The sequence below is a fragment of the Polistes canadensis genome, unplaced genomic scaffold (assembly GCF_001313835.1).
Source record: "Polistes canadensis isolate GaletaPanama2010 unplaced genomic scaffold, ASM131383v1 scaffold_55, whole genome shotgun sequence".
Taxonomy (NCBI): Eukaryota; Metazoa; Arthropoda; class Insecta; order Hymenoptera; family Vespidae; genus Polistes; species Polistes canadensis.
The window spans coordinates 113,664-127,479 of NW_014569602.1; the positions used below are offsets into that span (position 1 = coordinate 113,664).

At 37.9% G+C, this 13,816-nt stretch overlaps 1 protein-coding gene across 3 annotated transcripts in view; it reads left to right on the forward strand.

Moving 5' to 3' along the window:
* Positions 1 to 13,816, forward strand: part of LOC106785749 (tyrosine-protein kinase Drl-like) — a 61,005-nt gene that overhangs the window by 34,551 nt on the left and 12,638 nt on the right. For all 3 annotated transcript variants that reach the window (XM_014746462.1, XM_014746463.1, XM_014746465.1), the window contains one exon: positions 8,425 to 8,692. In XM_014746462.1, coding sequence (XP_014601948.1) covers positions 8,425 to 8,692 — 268 coding nt within the window. The remainder of the gene's footprint in view (positions 1 to 8,424; positions 8,693 to 13,816) is intronic.

Below are 13,816 nucleotides of genomic sequence, written 5' to 3' on the forward strand. Positions count from 1 at the left end.
GAGTGCAGTAACTCGTAGGCTCGAGTTAGGACAGCTTCCTCATAGGAGGAGACGAGGAGGTTTGCCTGGCTGAGAGAAACAGGAGGAAGAGAGAAACAGGAGTGACGAGGCGCGGTGAAGAGAGAATTGTGGGGTTTGCGACGGTGCGGGGGGGGGGAGTGAAGATAGTGGTAGGAAGAGAAGCCACGGGAGAGAACGGATACGGTATGGTACGGAGTTTGAGGCTTGTTTGAACAGGCTGCAGCTTCCAAAGAGGGTGGTCGGGGTAGTAGGGGTTGCTATGACGATCACGCCCCATCGAATTACGCGAAAATTGCCCTACGTACCCCACACCCGACCGTCCACCCTTCATCAGGACTTCAGTCTTTCCAAACTCACTCATTCTCTCTCTCTCTCTCTCTCTCTCTTACTCTATCATTCGTTCTCTCCTCGTGTTACGAATACACGAGCGACGATAAACGGTTTTGCCAAATCGCATGCCTTTCGATCGACCTTTTCACTTGGTTCCCTACCATCTTCTCCAACTTTCCAAGTTCGTAGTAGTCAAAGTCGATGACTAAGTCCGTCCAGATATTAAACTTATACGTGTACCTTCGCATTCGTTTGATAACAGTTGCCAATACCTCTATAACTCTATGAAGATGAAAAAAAACCTGACTAAAAGTTAAACTATTAATGTATGTATATAGTGAGTTAAGGATCCAACAAATCTTGAATTGTGGCCATTGAAAGTAGTCATTACACGACTAACACGTATCCACTATTTTTTTCTCGCTGGTTTCGATAGAAGTCACGTTACGTACCATGGACACGAGTTTTCTCTTTTTCCTCTCTCGCCTGTTGTTAGGTAATAAGCCGGAGGCAGGATTAAAAGACTACAAAAGTCCAATATCGGTGGGGCCGTCAGGTTGCGAGTAAAAGAGCTAGACATTACACAAAATTCCTGTGGGAATTCCTGCAATCCTTTACGTGATTTCTCTCTCTCTCTCTCTTTCTAATAGACAACGGGTGCTACACAGGAGACGCAATGTTTTCGCATTAAGGGTCAAACTGTCCCCTCCGTTGAATTTAACACAGAGACGCGCTCGCGCGCATACATACATCTATGTATAGGAAGAACAGTGGCAGAGAGTTGCCACAATTTATACGCTCCTGGCTCCAATTAACCGTACTTTCTCGTAATAAAATTAGCCTCGCACGATTTCATCCTGTCTCTGTTACACCATTCGTCGCGTTTCCTTCCTGAACGTGGACGTTCTCTAACGTAAACCGAACACGACGACGGCTATACCATCTCGACTTTTCCACTCTGCTCTATCACGTATTCCTATTCGTTTTTAATTAAAAATGGGATTAAAATGTATATCGAAGTGACATAGCACCAACCCGGAAAAAAAGTCGCGTTGATTAACAGGAGCCTCTGTTTGTCCGTGAATTTTCATTATTTGGCTTTACGAATGAATTGTTTGTCTGCCATGCGTATAACAAAAGCGGCAGGAAGAGAAAACAAAAGAAGGGGAGACAGAAAATTCCATTTATCGTGTAAAACTATAAAATACGTTAGAAATAAAAAAGGCTTGTAATAATTTGAATAAGAGAGTATCAACGAATATATACGAAGATACTTAAAAACTATATTTCAACATTTTGGACAGTATGAAAGTGGTAATCAGAAATAACTGGATGATCAAATTGTAAGCGATGTTAGAAAATTAACAAATATTTCTTAGCGTTAGAATTAAAACAATATACTCGTCTAAAAAAAAAAAAAAAATGATTATTACATTTCGATGCACTTGATCACGTTTAGAAAAAAACATCATCGATGAAGATTTTTCGGAGAAAACTTCTTTCTGTCTTTCCATAACGTTAGTAATTAATTTTCCTTCGCGGTTTGGTTTTCTATTAGAACATTTGAACAAAACAGTCTCTTTTATTTCGATTTTTCCGTGGTCGTACCGCCATCGAAAACCGCGCACAACAATGGATACCGGTCGACCTAGAGAGGTGAATGAATTGACAAGGAAATGCCACACAAAGAGCTCGCGCGAGTGTGAGAGAGGAAATATTTTTCACTCGCCAAAGTAACGTCAATTTTTCACGGGATGGTGGACAACAAAGTTAGCCCAGGTGAATTGTTTTATTTGTGGAACGCCATTGTCCGCCCACAGCTTGTTATTTCTTATAAACTCATTTCCTCGTGCATTGTTTTTTCTCGGCACCTATCGTGAGTGCTTTTAAAAGCTTCATCATGAAAAAGGGAAAGAAAAAGATTGATAGAGAGAGAGAGAGAGAGAGAGAGAGAGAGAGAGAGAGGAAGAGTGAGAAGAAGAGGAAACGAGATAAACGATTATAACCTACTGCCGGAAAACTATGAAAAGACTAAAGTGTAAAGTACCGTCTATGGTAGGTCACGTCAGAAAAAAATATTCCAAAAAATGTGAGCACAAAATAGTTAACTTTCCAAAGATTCTGTTTGGCAGAAAACAATTTACACGGAACACAGTCGTTTGAATTAGTTTTGATAGAAAAAATAAAAGAAAACACATCCACGCGAAAGGATAATTTCAATAAAAAATTGGTATCGTCAAAATTTTAGTCTACAGATTAAAAATCCACTGTTTACGCGCGTAATTGCGTTATTTAAATCTAAATAAACTAGTGTAAAGATAAAAAAAGAATAGATGGTGTTGGGGTTAAGAGGCAAATTGACATTTGTTCGTGAATGGGTTAACAGAAAATAGCAGGGAGATAATGACAATAAGAAGAGATCGTTTCCGTTTGTCATTTTCCTCTCCACTCGGCTGACGTTTACGTCGAAACGACTCAGCGTTACTTCCGGAATGAAGATGAATTAATCTAGAAGCATCTTTTCGTACTATCTCATTTTCGCTCACGCACCCTTTCTCGCTTCCCTCCTCTTTCTTTTCTTCTCTAACGAATATCTTGGGTCCGCTTCGTCTAACCCCTTTCATCGCGTTCATCACCGTCGTTACGTCGTAAGCAAATAGATTCGAGGAAGAGGGTGATAACTCGTACCTTATTCGACGAGACCAAATTTCTGTCTCTCTCTCTCTCTCTCTTAAATCCTTTAATAATAATTTATTATATCTTTGCGCTCCACATAGGCGGATCAAACGGCATTCCATTACAAAGTTAATACAATATCGTTCTAAATATGCTACCAATAATCAAATAATTAACAACGCTTTTCGTAATCCCGTTAAAATATTGTACATTGAACGATTTCGATAAAAATATATATATATATATAACTTTAACCATATTCAGATCTTATGTCAAATTGGTAAAGAGCTCGTTTAGTCTAGCCTAAATGCCATATTTGAGAACAATATTTGTCGTTTAAAAGGAAAGAGAGTGGGAGAGAGAAAGAGAGATGCAAGAGGGAACGACAATTTAACGAGCGTGGTTCTAATTATTAGCTCGACTGTACTTCACGGACTGTGAGAGAATCGGAGAGGGTCGTATAAGAGTTGTTTCTACCCTCGGTGTTAACGCGATATACCCTCTAGGTTCCAGGCAGAGCCTACGTTGACAGAGATAGAGATATAAAGAGATAACGGGGAGAAAGAGAGAGAGAGAGAGAGAGAGAGAGAGAGAGAGAGAGAGGGAGACGTATATGTGCAAACGCGCATGTGGATATGCAAAGTCTCGGCTCTCCTAGTTTCATCTACACTACGCTTCTGTTTAGACTTGCCTATCTCTCTCCCACTTAGTGCCTCTTTGCTTCCATACATATGCATCCAAATGATTTACTGTCCTTTACACGCGACACTATTTAACTCTATCTCTCTCTCTCTCTCTCTTTGCTTTTACTCTCAGAATTCTCTACCAAAGCCCATCAGGCAAGTGTCGTAGATTCCACTGTTAAAAGGCACTCTTCACATATTTATTGAGCCTGAAGTAACCTTAAAATTAGTTAACTATTTTAGATCTAAAAGTAACTCAGTGTATATTCGTATTCCTTTCTCTCTCTCTCTTTTTCTCTTATAGATAGAGTTTTTGAAGTAATAATATTAAGTATTTTCTAATGTAAGCAATTTATTATATATGAAAATGTATTAAAAGAAAAGGAAAAATTTGTTGTATCATTTTCGATCAATTTCTCGAGAACCGTAGGAGGTTTATTGCAAAGCCACAGAGCTAACGATTCCATTTGCGATAAGCAGGCTGTCGCTTTGGTCCAGGTTTCGGTTAGCTATCTCTGTTCGAACGATGCTTCGATTTCTCATGTTCGACGCTGACTGAGAACTTTCTCTCCCTTCCGGGTATTGTCCTATCGAACTTCGACCGGATCATACGAACAGGCGGAAACATGCTGGAAAAGCGCTAGGACCACCGTGCACTCTATCGTCTAGTCAACTGGAAACCGATAACGTCTTCGAATCGATCGTTTCGATTCTGACAAGAGCTTTATGATTTTTAATAAAATATCAGAAAGAAGACGAATCTGCAACAAACGGATTATCTAAACTTTCATTTTGTTTTCTTTTTTTCGGCTTCGAACCCCTATATAATCGTAAAATAATTATTTTATTAGAAATTTTCTATACTTTCGAATAGAAAACAAATTTAAACAATTAACTTTTCAAAGCAGAGGAAAAATTATTAATATCGATCATTCTTATCGAAAGATTTGTTTCTTAATAAAGATCTTGTAATAAAATTTGGTTTTCTTTCTATTCTATTTCTTTTCTCGGAAGAGTGAGCGTTTTTTTTTAATTTCTTCAGCCTTATGAGGTAAGATCACGCTCGCGTTAAGACGTTCTTGTGATAAGACGATCTCGCGTCGGAAAAATATGATAGACGCGAACACTCACGTTAGAAATGGTTTTACTACGCCTAAGGCAGCTATGATCGATGACGCCACACCGTTTTCGTTCGACGATATTTATTTCTATTCATTTTAAGTCATATAATCTTATGACATGTATACTTACTACATGAAAGTAAAATAAAGAGGACAAGGAAGAAGAAAGAAAAGAAATGTATATATTACGAAAATATATTCAGACAGAGGCTCTCAAATTTCGTTAGATCGCACCTTCAATTAATATTCAACGTTTATATAGCCTACAAATTTATTTGTTTTAATATCGATTTTATTATAATATCGTACATAATTATTAAAACATTTGAGAAGGAAGTAAAAGAAAAAGAAAAGACAATTCTTTTCAACGATCTTGTTCTATGCATTGGTAAAAGAACAAAGACGATTGACACGTTCATTGCGTTTTTGAAAAGAAAAAAATAGCATTTTCACTGACGACAACGACGTATCTTCTTCCGATTGACCAAGTTTAGCTTTTCCTATGGATCGGATAAAGAAGAGAAGAATGTTAGGAACGATGAGTGCTCTTGCCCTTTTCGTTTCCGTCAAAGACTTCCCTTTAATTTCTAGTGCATCCAATATAGAATGTCCAACTGAACGGGATTGAGTATGGTTGGAAGGAGGGTGCCAACGAAGCTCCATAGCAATCGTTTCATCGAAAGTCCGTAACTTTAGACTCGACATGGGTGCAAACGTGGGAAAAAGGATCGATGGTATTTCATTATTGCGAGAAAGATAAAAGAAGAAAGAGAGGGTGTAACTTTAGATAAGGCCACGCCAACTTCTCCTTTTTCCAATCGTGTTTCACACAATTTTTTTCTTCTTTGTTTTTTCAACTAGATAGATAGATAGGTAGAGAAATGTGAGATGCAACGAGGAAAGGCGTACCTTCGACAATAATGACAAGAAAACGTGAAATGAAAGTGAAGTGGAAACGAGACGGCAGCGAAGTATAATTTCGAGATAAATCTTGTGCGACTCGTTTCCCTTGAAAATTTCGACAACCCTTCGGGCAGGATCGAGTCCAAACGAGGCAACGCGCAGGGATAATAACGCGAAGTAGTTCGCATAATTTCGTGATAAATCGTCTTTCAGAGACTTCCAAAGCCACACTCGTTTCCTTCCTGTATTCCACGTTTACACGACGAGCGTCGTCTCTATACGACTTCCTTTTCATCGACCATAACAATGGCGATACTGCGATTACTCTTTTAGTCCCCAATCACCTACAACTACATCCACCGTTTCTCTTTTTTGTTATTTTTGTTGTCTCCCTTTCTTCCATCTCATTGAACGATTTGATTGTTCTACTCAAAATAAAGTAACAATCGTCTAGCCATTTATTTTTAGACAATATTTTAAGTATTTTTTAGGTATTAAAAATTATATAATTATATCCAAATTGCATGATTAATTCGTTATATTAAGACACGATAAACGAACTGGACAAGACTGAAAGGAAGATTCAACAAAGTTACGACGAGGTTGTGCGAGTAAATGAGTTCGCTAGGGTCGGACGAAAGCAGAAGCAGCTTAAGTAAACATTTTTACGTTATTATGAGGATCCGAGAGTGGATATTAAGTAAACGCCTGGCAGCGTTGAGAAATCGCTGTAGAGTAACCGAATCGCCTCGTTCTTACTCTAAACCTCTCCCCCATCCTTTCTTCCAACTAGTCGGGGATCGAAAATTCAACCCCCAGCCCTCCCTCCCTCCTCCTTCTCTTCCACTTTCGACATCGAGTTAATCGCGAGATTGAACGGACGTCTTGTTCGATGCTCGAGCGGTTAATCGCGATTTTCAAGAACACGCGGAACCACCGCCATCGATGCAAGGGGAATGGCTGCTGTATAAAACATTATACTTAGCATTTCGATAAAGCCAGTGAACCCGAACGATTCATTCTTCTTTTTGCCGTCTTTCTTCATTCACGAGAATGGATCGTTCGCTACGATAACCGTATATCATCGGCTAATCCGAGAACGGCGCGTTTGAACATCGTAAAATAGAGAAAGGAGAGAGAGAGAGAGAGAGAGAGAGAGAGAGAGAGAAAGTGAGAGATATTGAAACGAGAAAAGAATTTCTCATCTTTTACACTCGGTCAGACGCATATTTCCTTTTTCTCAAACCGAAAGGACTTTGATCCTCGTGATATCTCTCGTAAGAACCTCGTAGAAACATCCTTCTTCATCTATATAATATTAGAGCAATAACGGAATGATCCGTTGAAGCAGGGACATTTGAATAACTGAATTCTTTCTAGAATACGAATAAAGTCTTAGAGTAAAGGGGAAACTGATTTTCTATCGTTAAGTTAGATTCTTCCCGGTTATTGGATATGAAAATGGGATAAACGGTAACGTGTTTGTTTTGCGAAAGAAAAATATTGATTTTTCGTTTGAAAAATGGGGGAAAGCATTGATGTCCGATAAAAAGTACGCGTAGGAACGTACTATACTCGTATTGGTATACTCGTAGGTAAAATACGTATATTACGAACAGATTAATCTATAGATTATATAATTCTACGCAAAGCATTAGTGAGTTAACAATTGAAATAAAAAGATGAAAAAAAAATTAAGAGGATTGTTGGGGATCTCGAGGGATGAGAAGCAAACGCGATAGGCAGGTGTCACGCCATCGAGTTACCCCCTGGCGCGACGATCGCACAGATTACGATAGTCTCGTGCACGAGTTTGTCTCGGGGGTGCTTACCCCTTCTACAGTTTACCCTCCCGCAACTAACGGACTCGGGGGGGAAGGGGCCTACGTTGACACTGCATCACGAAGCACTAACCGCGTTATTTATGTTGCCTCGTAAAACTTGTGGCGTGCCTAAACACACTATTCTTTACCGATTCTCTCGAGCATGCCCCTCCTTTTTCCTACAGATCGGTCGGACGCGTATACGTGCTCCGGCAAATTGCGCCTTGCGCCTCGACCTATGCGAGGGGGCGCGGGGAGGAGCAGATACCCAGGAGGCAATAGGAAACAGGGCGTCGCTTTTTTACTCGAACGTTTTTCAACGATCGTCCTCGACCGAGATTAGACTAATTGCGAACGGACCAATCACCATGATTTTGCGTGAACCTACCTTAGATTTATGCGATATATTTGTAAAAAGGAAAATATGAATATTTCAAACAACGAAGCTACGTATGCTTAATAAATTGTAATGTATGTATTCCAGGTATAATCTGTTCATTTCCCACATGTACTAACTCGATCCGTTTATTGAGACATTTCCGATGTAGCATTGATTGGTATGTAAATACATCGATTCGAGTGCTGAATGAATCCGCGATTACATTTCTATCCACGCATAATGTACGTTCTTGTAACGTGTTTACATTGCATCTACATATATTCGCAGAACGAGTCTCGGATTAAGGGACTGTTCAACGAAAATGATGCCAAGATAGAATTTACTTGCACAGTTCGCATCTAAGTTCGTACGAACTATCGTTACTTTTTATATATTTTAAATTTCGACTTTTTACAAAAATATACCGTGTTTAAAATATAACGAACATTTGAAAATCATTTGTTGACGAAAACAAAATTTGCTTTCAGTTACCGTATTCTATGGAGTTAGATTACGACGTGGTGAGAGTAGCGGGTGCAGCTTCGGGTAAAATGGCTTTACTATCTCCGAGGGTGAACGTGTCGGCCAAAGGCGAGGTCCCCACCGTCCTACAAGTCTTCAGGATCAGACTTCCTTGTTCCGGTCTCGTTAGTGCCGAAATTCCTTTGGCCCTCAGGCTGAACGTCACCGCTCCTCCTGGTACCAAGTACAACGACACCATACTCGTCTTCAAGAGGAACAAAATCTGTTTGAAAGGTGAGTCGGATCATTAAGAACCATTTTACAATATATAATAAATAGCGAGTACCCATAGAATTGACATATCCATATATACCTAATTTGTATATGATATTTATAATATACGAGACGATACAACATTATCTAAATTAGTCCAACTATAGTCCCGAATGTTCGGCAAATATTTTACCCGTTGAAATAGTCATTTTCGCTTTTGCTTTCGCTAGTGTTTCCGTTATTTTCCAAATGCAAACGACTCGTGGCGCGTTTCGTGCGTTCAACGGACGAGCTTTCACGCAAAGTACCTTTGTCTCTAGCGTATACGTGTGCCACTCGATAATTACTTCGTTTATGTAATCGCGAATTTAATTAGCGTGCTGCTGGACGAGTTCACGGAATGCCTTCGTTACGGAATTTCGAATGTGTCACGTTAAAAACACACGCCGATGTGCCTCGTCTCGCACACGCAACGCCTCTATACCACACATACACAACATACAAACATGGACAGGAACCATCCCTTTTAAACGCTCAAACTCTATACGTGCGATTTACGACCCTTTGTGTAGCCTGCGGCCACCGACAATGGCGATACATGATTTATCAAACAAGAATTTCGTACATACGTACGTACACTCGCTTGCCGCTCGTAGGGATACACCTAGGGACTCTCGTAGGGACTCTCGTAGGGACGTTCACGGAGGCATACAAGCTCAATGCTCAGCTTCGATGCTTTTCCCGCTTTGTTCGTGCCGATTAAACTCGTTACACGGATGACCGAGCTCCTAAAAATATCATTTTACTCAGCAAAGTTATTTCATTTGCAATATTCTCACGTTATTTTATATATATATATCATATTTCGATGTCGAGGAATTCGATACTTTTCTTTTTCATTTTTTATCCCATTATCTACTTTATCTATCTCTTTTTCATTTATTCTACAATACTTGCAATTAAATTGAATAATCAATGTTTATTATTTGCATCAATATATTTAATAAATTACATTTTGGTCATATAGGGTAATTAAATATTAATAGGAATTTTGAAATATACAATATTGTATAATACATTATTACAATTTGTCGTAAATAAGTTTTGAAGAAGACCGAGTATGAAATCGTTTAGAGCACGGCCGAGGGGGAAACGATCTCGAACTATTGTAAGTGAAACAAACCATGAAAATTTGTAAATCCCCCTAACCCCTAAACATAGCCAACTGAAGCATATTTTATATAGATTGACCGAAACCTTCTGGAAATCCTATACAATGCCTGAAACAAATCTGCAATATAATATATATGTTTATACGTTTATAATTTAACGAGCATTAAATTATGTACAATTCAGGTAAATCCTGGAAACTCTAGGTTTTACCTCAAATAACAAGGAATTTTTGGGAAAGCATATAAAAGGAATTTGATTATACACCAAAATAGATAGTTTGAGAAAATAATGAGGTTATATATGAATTCACAAAAGGCAAATATATATATATATATATAAACGACAAACGCGACAAACCCCGGCACAATCATCGATCTCTGTTGGCAAAAACACGCAAGCAACGGTACGATCTCTTTTCCTGTTCCGTCGATACGACTGATATATTTTTCGCGAAAAAATTAATGGTCTCAGGTACGGTGATGGATGCAACTCGACGCGTGACACATAAATTTCAACCTCGGCTGTCAATGAAACGTCGGTTCACTGGTACGAAAATCGAAGAGTATGAGTCGTAGACTTCGTCGCATTCAGTTCAACCAATACTATACTATTTTATTATATTTTCCTTTCGTTTCTTTCCTTCTTATTATTTCATTACATTTTGTTCTCCCTATTTTTCAAATATTCTCATCCACGATAGAAACGTGCACGTGTTTACCATATCGGACTACCGAAAGATGAAAGAAAAATGATGACATACGTCATAAGAAACGATAGGAAGGATTTCCATGAAAGAAAAGGGCTGAGGGGAGAATAATAAGAAAAAAAAAAAAAAACAGATCGGCAAACGAGAATTCAGATCCAGTTACCGAATGAAGCGAAGCAAAGTTACAACGGAAAGCAATTCGCCCAAGAAAATTCGATCTCGAGGAACGGGGATCGGTGTATTTAATAAAGAGAAAGAGGGGAGGAGAAAGGTCAGGGTATATAGTCCTTGAACAAGGACAGAAAAGTGTGGGGGGGGAGGGGGGATATTTGAAGAGAGAAAACCTCATCGATATATATTTGTCTTATTTTTCCGAGGTAACGCGCGAAAAGCAGAAAGATATTCTCCTTTGTCGATCCCCAATACGGAATCACGACTTCCTCTTTTTTTTCTTTCTTTTTCTCTCGGACGAAGGACCGAAGGGCGAAGGAAAGGGAGGTCGAAGGGCGTCGTCGCGTTCGTTGCTATCGAAGATATCCTGCGGCAATCCGAACTGAAGCCTCGAGACCACTCGAAAGTAAACGAGTCTCGTACTGAAAGAGAAAGCGAAAGAGAGTGAGAGAGACAGAAAGTAGTGGGAATCCTCGATGGGTTGTGGTAGCTCATCTCTTTTCTTCTCCTCTCTTCCCTGCTGATCGAACAAGAACAGATTTGTAGTTTTATCGTTTTATACAAAAAAGAAAAGGTGTCTTTTTATTTTTTATTATTTTCCCTTGTCAACATAAAACGATATCCAAATTTCTATTTTATTGTAATTATTCTATTTTCAATTCGTGACATCAAACGTATTTCAATTATTAAACGATCTTATTCATTTTCTATATTGCGTGTCGAAAAGTCGTTTACTTGCAGATGGAAGACTATGACAATGAAGAAGAAAGAGACTTTTCTTTTTATATATTAATTGGTAATAAGAAGTATTCGTGTGGGAATCTCGCAAGAATTAAATTCGTGGTTTAGGAGAAGGACGATTTTGGCTCGAATCTTGGATAGTAATTCAGTTGAAAGGCCATACCATTAATTCCAAAGAGACTTCATTTTGTGTTACCCTAAATCTCGTTTAATGTCTGTTTGATACTACCTAATAACACCTTACTCCAAAATTTGATTAAAAGGCCTAGCTCAGCTTTCAATGATTTTTCTTGTTCTACTTGTGAAAAACTTATTCCTTTGTGAAATTTCAGAACGAGATACGGGCAAGTTTAAACATTTTCCAAGGATTTCAGATATTATCTTTTAATGATCGTTAATTGAATTTAATGTTCTTTTACATAGTTATTTATTTAATTATTATTAATAGTAACACGTGTATCTCCGTACGTAAAAAAGTAGGCAAATGTTTTATCTATTATATTAAAGCCAAGGTAGATAAAGAAACCGCGATAAATATAAGATGTAAAATGAGGCTCGAGGTTTTCATTAAGGATAAAATTACGCTCGTAGTGTATTTCATTTCTCGCGTGATTCAAATTCTCTCTACGAGAAAAGAATGTCATTTCCATTCGACTTTTTAAAACAGAACAAATGTTAAATATCTTTCTTTCTTTTTCTTCTTCTTTTTCAACTGTAACTGTAACCATATTTATTCATTTTGATACGCAACCACAGGGAAATGACTTTTGCTTTTTTCCTTCATTGGTGCGGAAAGGTCTAGATTTATAAAGTAACTCGAAGTATATATTACACCAGAAGGTTGGAACATTAAACGAAAATTTCTGTGAACAAGAAAAAATGATTCCTCTTCTCAAAGAGAAAGAGAGAGAGAAAAAGATCCGTGGCTTCGTCCAAGAAACTAATCTTGCCGTCTTGATTCTTCGTTTTCTTCGAAGAAAAAAATGTCTTCGTAGAGAATCTAATAAATTAAAGATAAGAAGATAAATGCTTGTGAAAGTACATAATATTATGATGAAGAAAAAACGAGATCTGACGTAAAAAGCATGAAAATAATATTAAAAAGAAAAAGAATTAAGAAGACAATTGTTTAGGAATGTTGGATCGATTTTGGGGGTGGCTGTAGGCGGTAAAAAAAAGAACTAAAAAAACTCGTCATTTGGCTGTTCGGGCTTCGTGAGATGAGATCAAAGAGATCTCTTTGAGTACTTTCCATGGTTCGTCGAAGCTGCTGCTAGCCCGTTGGCTTTGGATGGACATGGGTCGTGATACGTCCTACGTATAAACGTACATATGTATGTACATACGTGTGTTATATGTTAGAATGGTGTGTGTTATCGATCGGCGAACGGTTGATGGAGAGGGGGGAAGGTAGGGGAGGTGAAGAAACGAACGGAAACTGCTTCTACGTTGAAATCGAGGCGACTCTTTCGATTGAAGGGACTCGCCGTCCGATCTATCGACGAAGTTTCGATCGTCGAGAAATCCGTCCCGTCGAAATCATTTCCTCGATTTAATAACGTTTTCACGCTTTTCTCTACGTACTTTCTATTTGACCGATAATAAAAGCCTGTCACTGACAAAGAAAACGCAAATTTCTTTTTTTCCATTTTTGGTTTTTCTTTTTTTTCTAACTTCAACGATTTTATTTTTAACGACGCGTCGTTCGGAATAACTTTTGTAATAATTTCCATTTGTCGTTAATTCTTTGTCGAAACGAACTAACGTATTAAAAGTAGAATAATAATTTTGTGACGATAAAATGAATGAGGGAAAACCTTTTTTGCAAGATAATAATATCTTTATTCTGCACGAATTGTTTTGTAATAAAGTTATGTATATTATCTAGAAAAATACTTGGTCGTATATTTGTTTCCTTTTTTTGTTAATTATAAAATATATCCTTTCAATTTTTATAATATATGAATATTTTTAATTTGATTGGACGAGTTAATTTTTCTTTCTACTCTCTCGTGACATTATTATTAAAAAAAAAAAAAGGGTAGCTAATAAATTTGCATGAAAACAGAATAATTTATAGCAATGTTAAAATCCTGTTTACACGATATCATTATCTCAGAGAGAAATATAATAAATATAATAATATGAAATTCGATATATAATGCATCGGAGAGCAAATTGGACTCGATAACGAAGCATGCGTGAGCCAATGAATTGGAAGAACTCGTTGATCGCGTAAAAAGCATCGTTGCTAGCGCTTCTGCAGTATGACGAATTTTGGGATATAAATGAGGAATGAGGACTTAACGAAATGGAAATGAAATTATTAATATGATACATCGCTTGTGAAATAT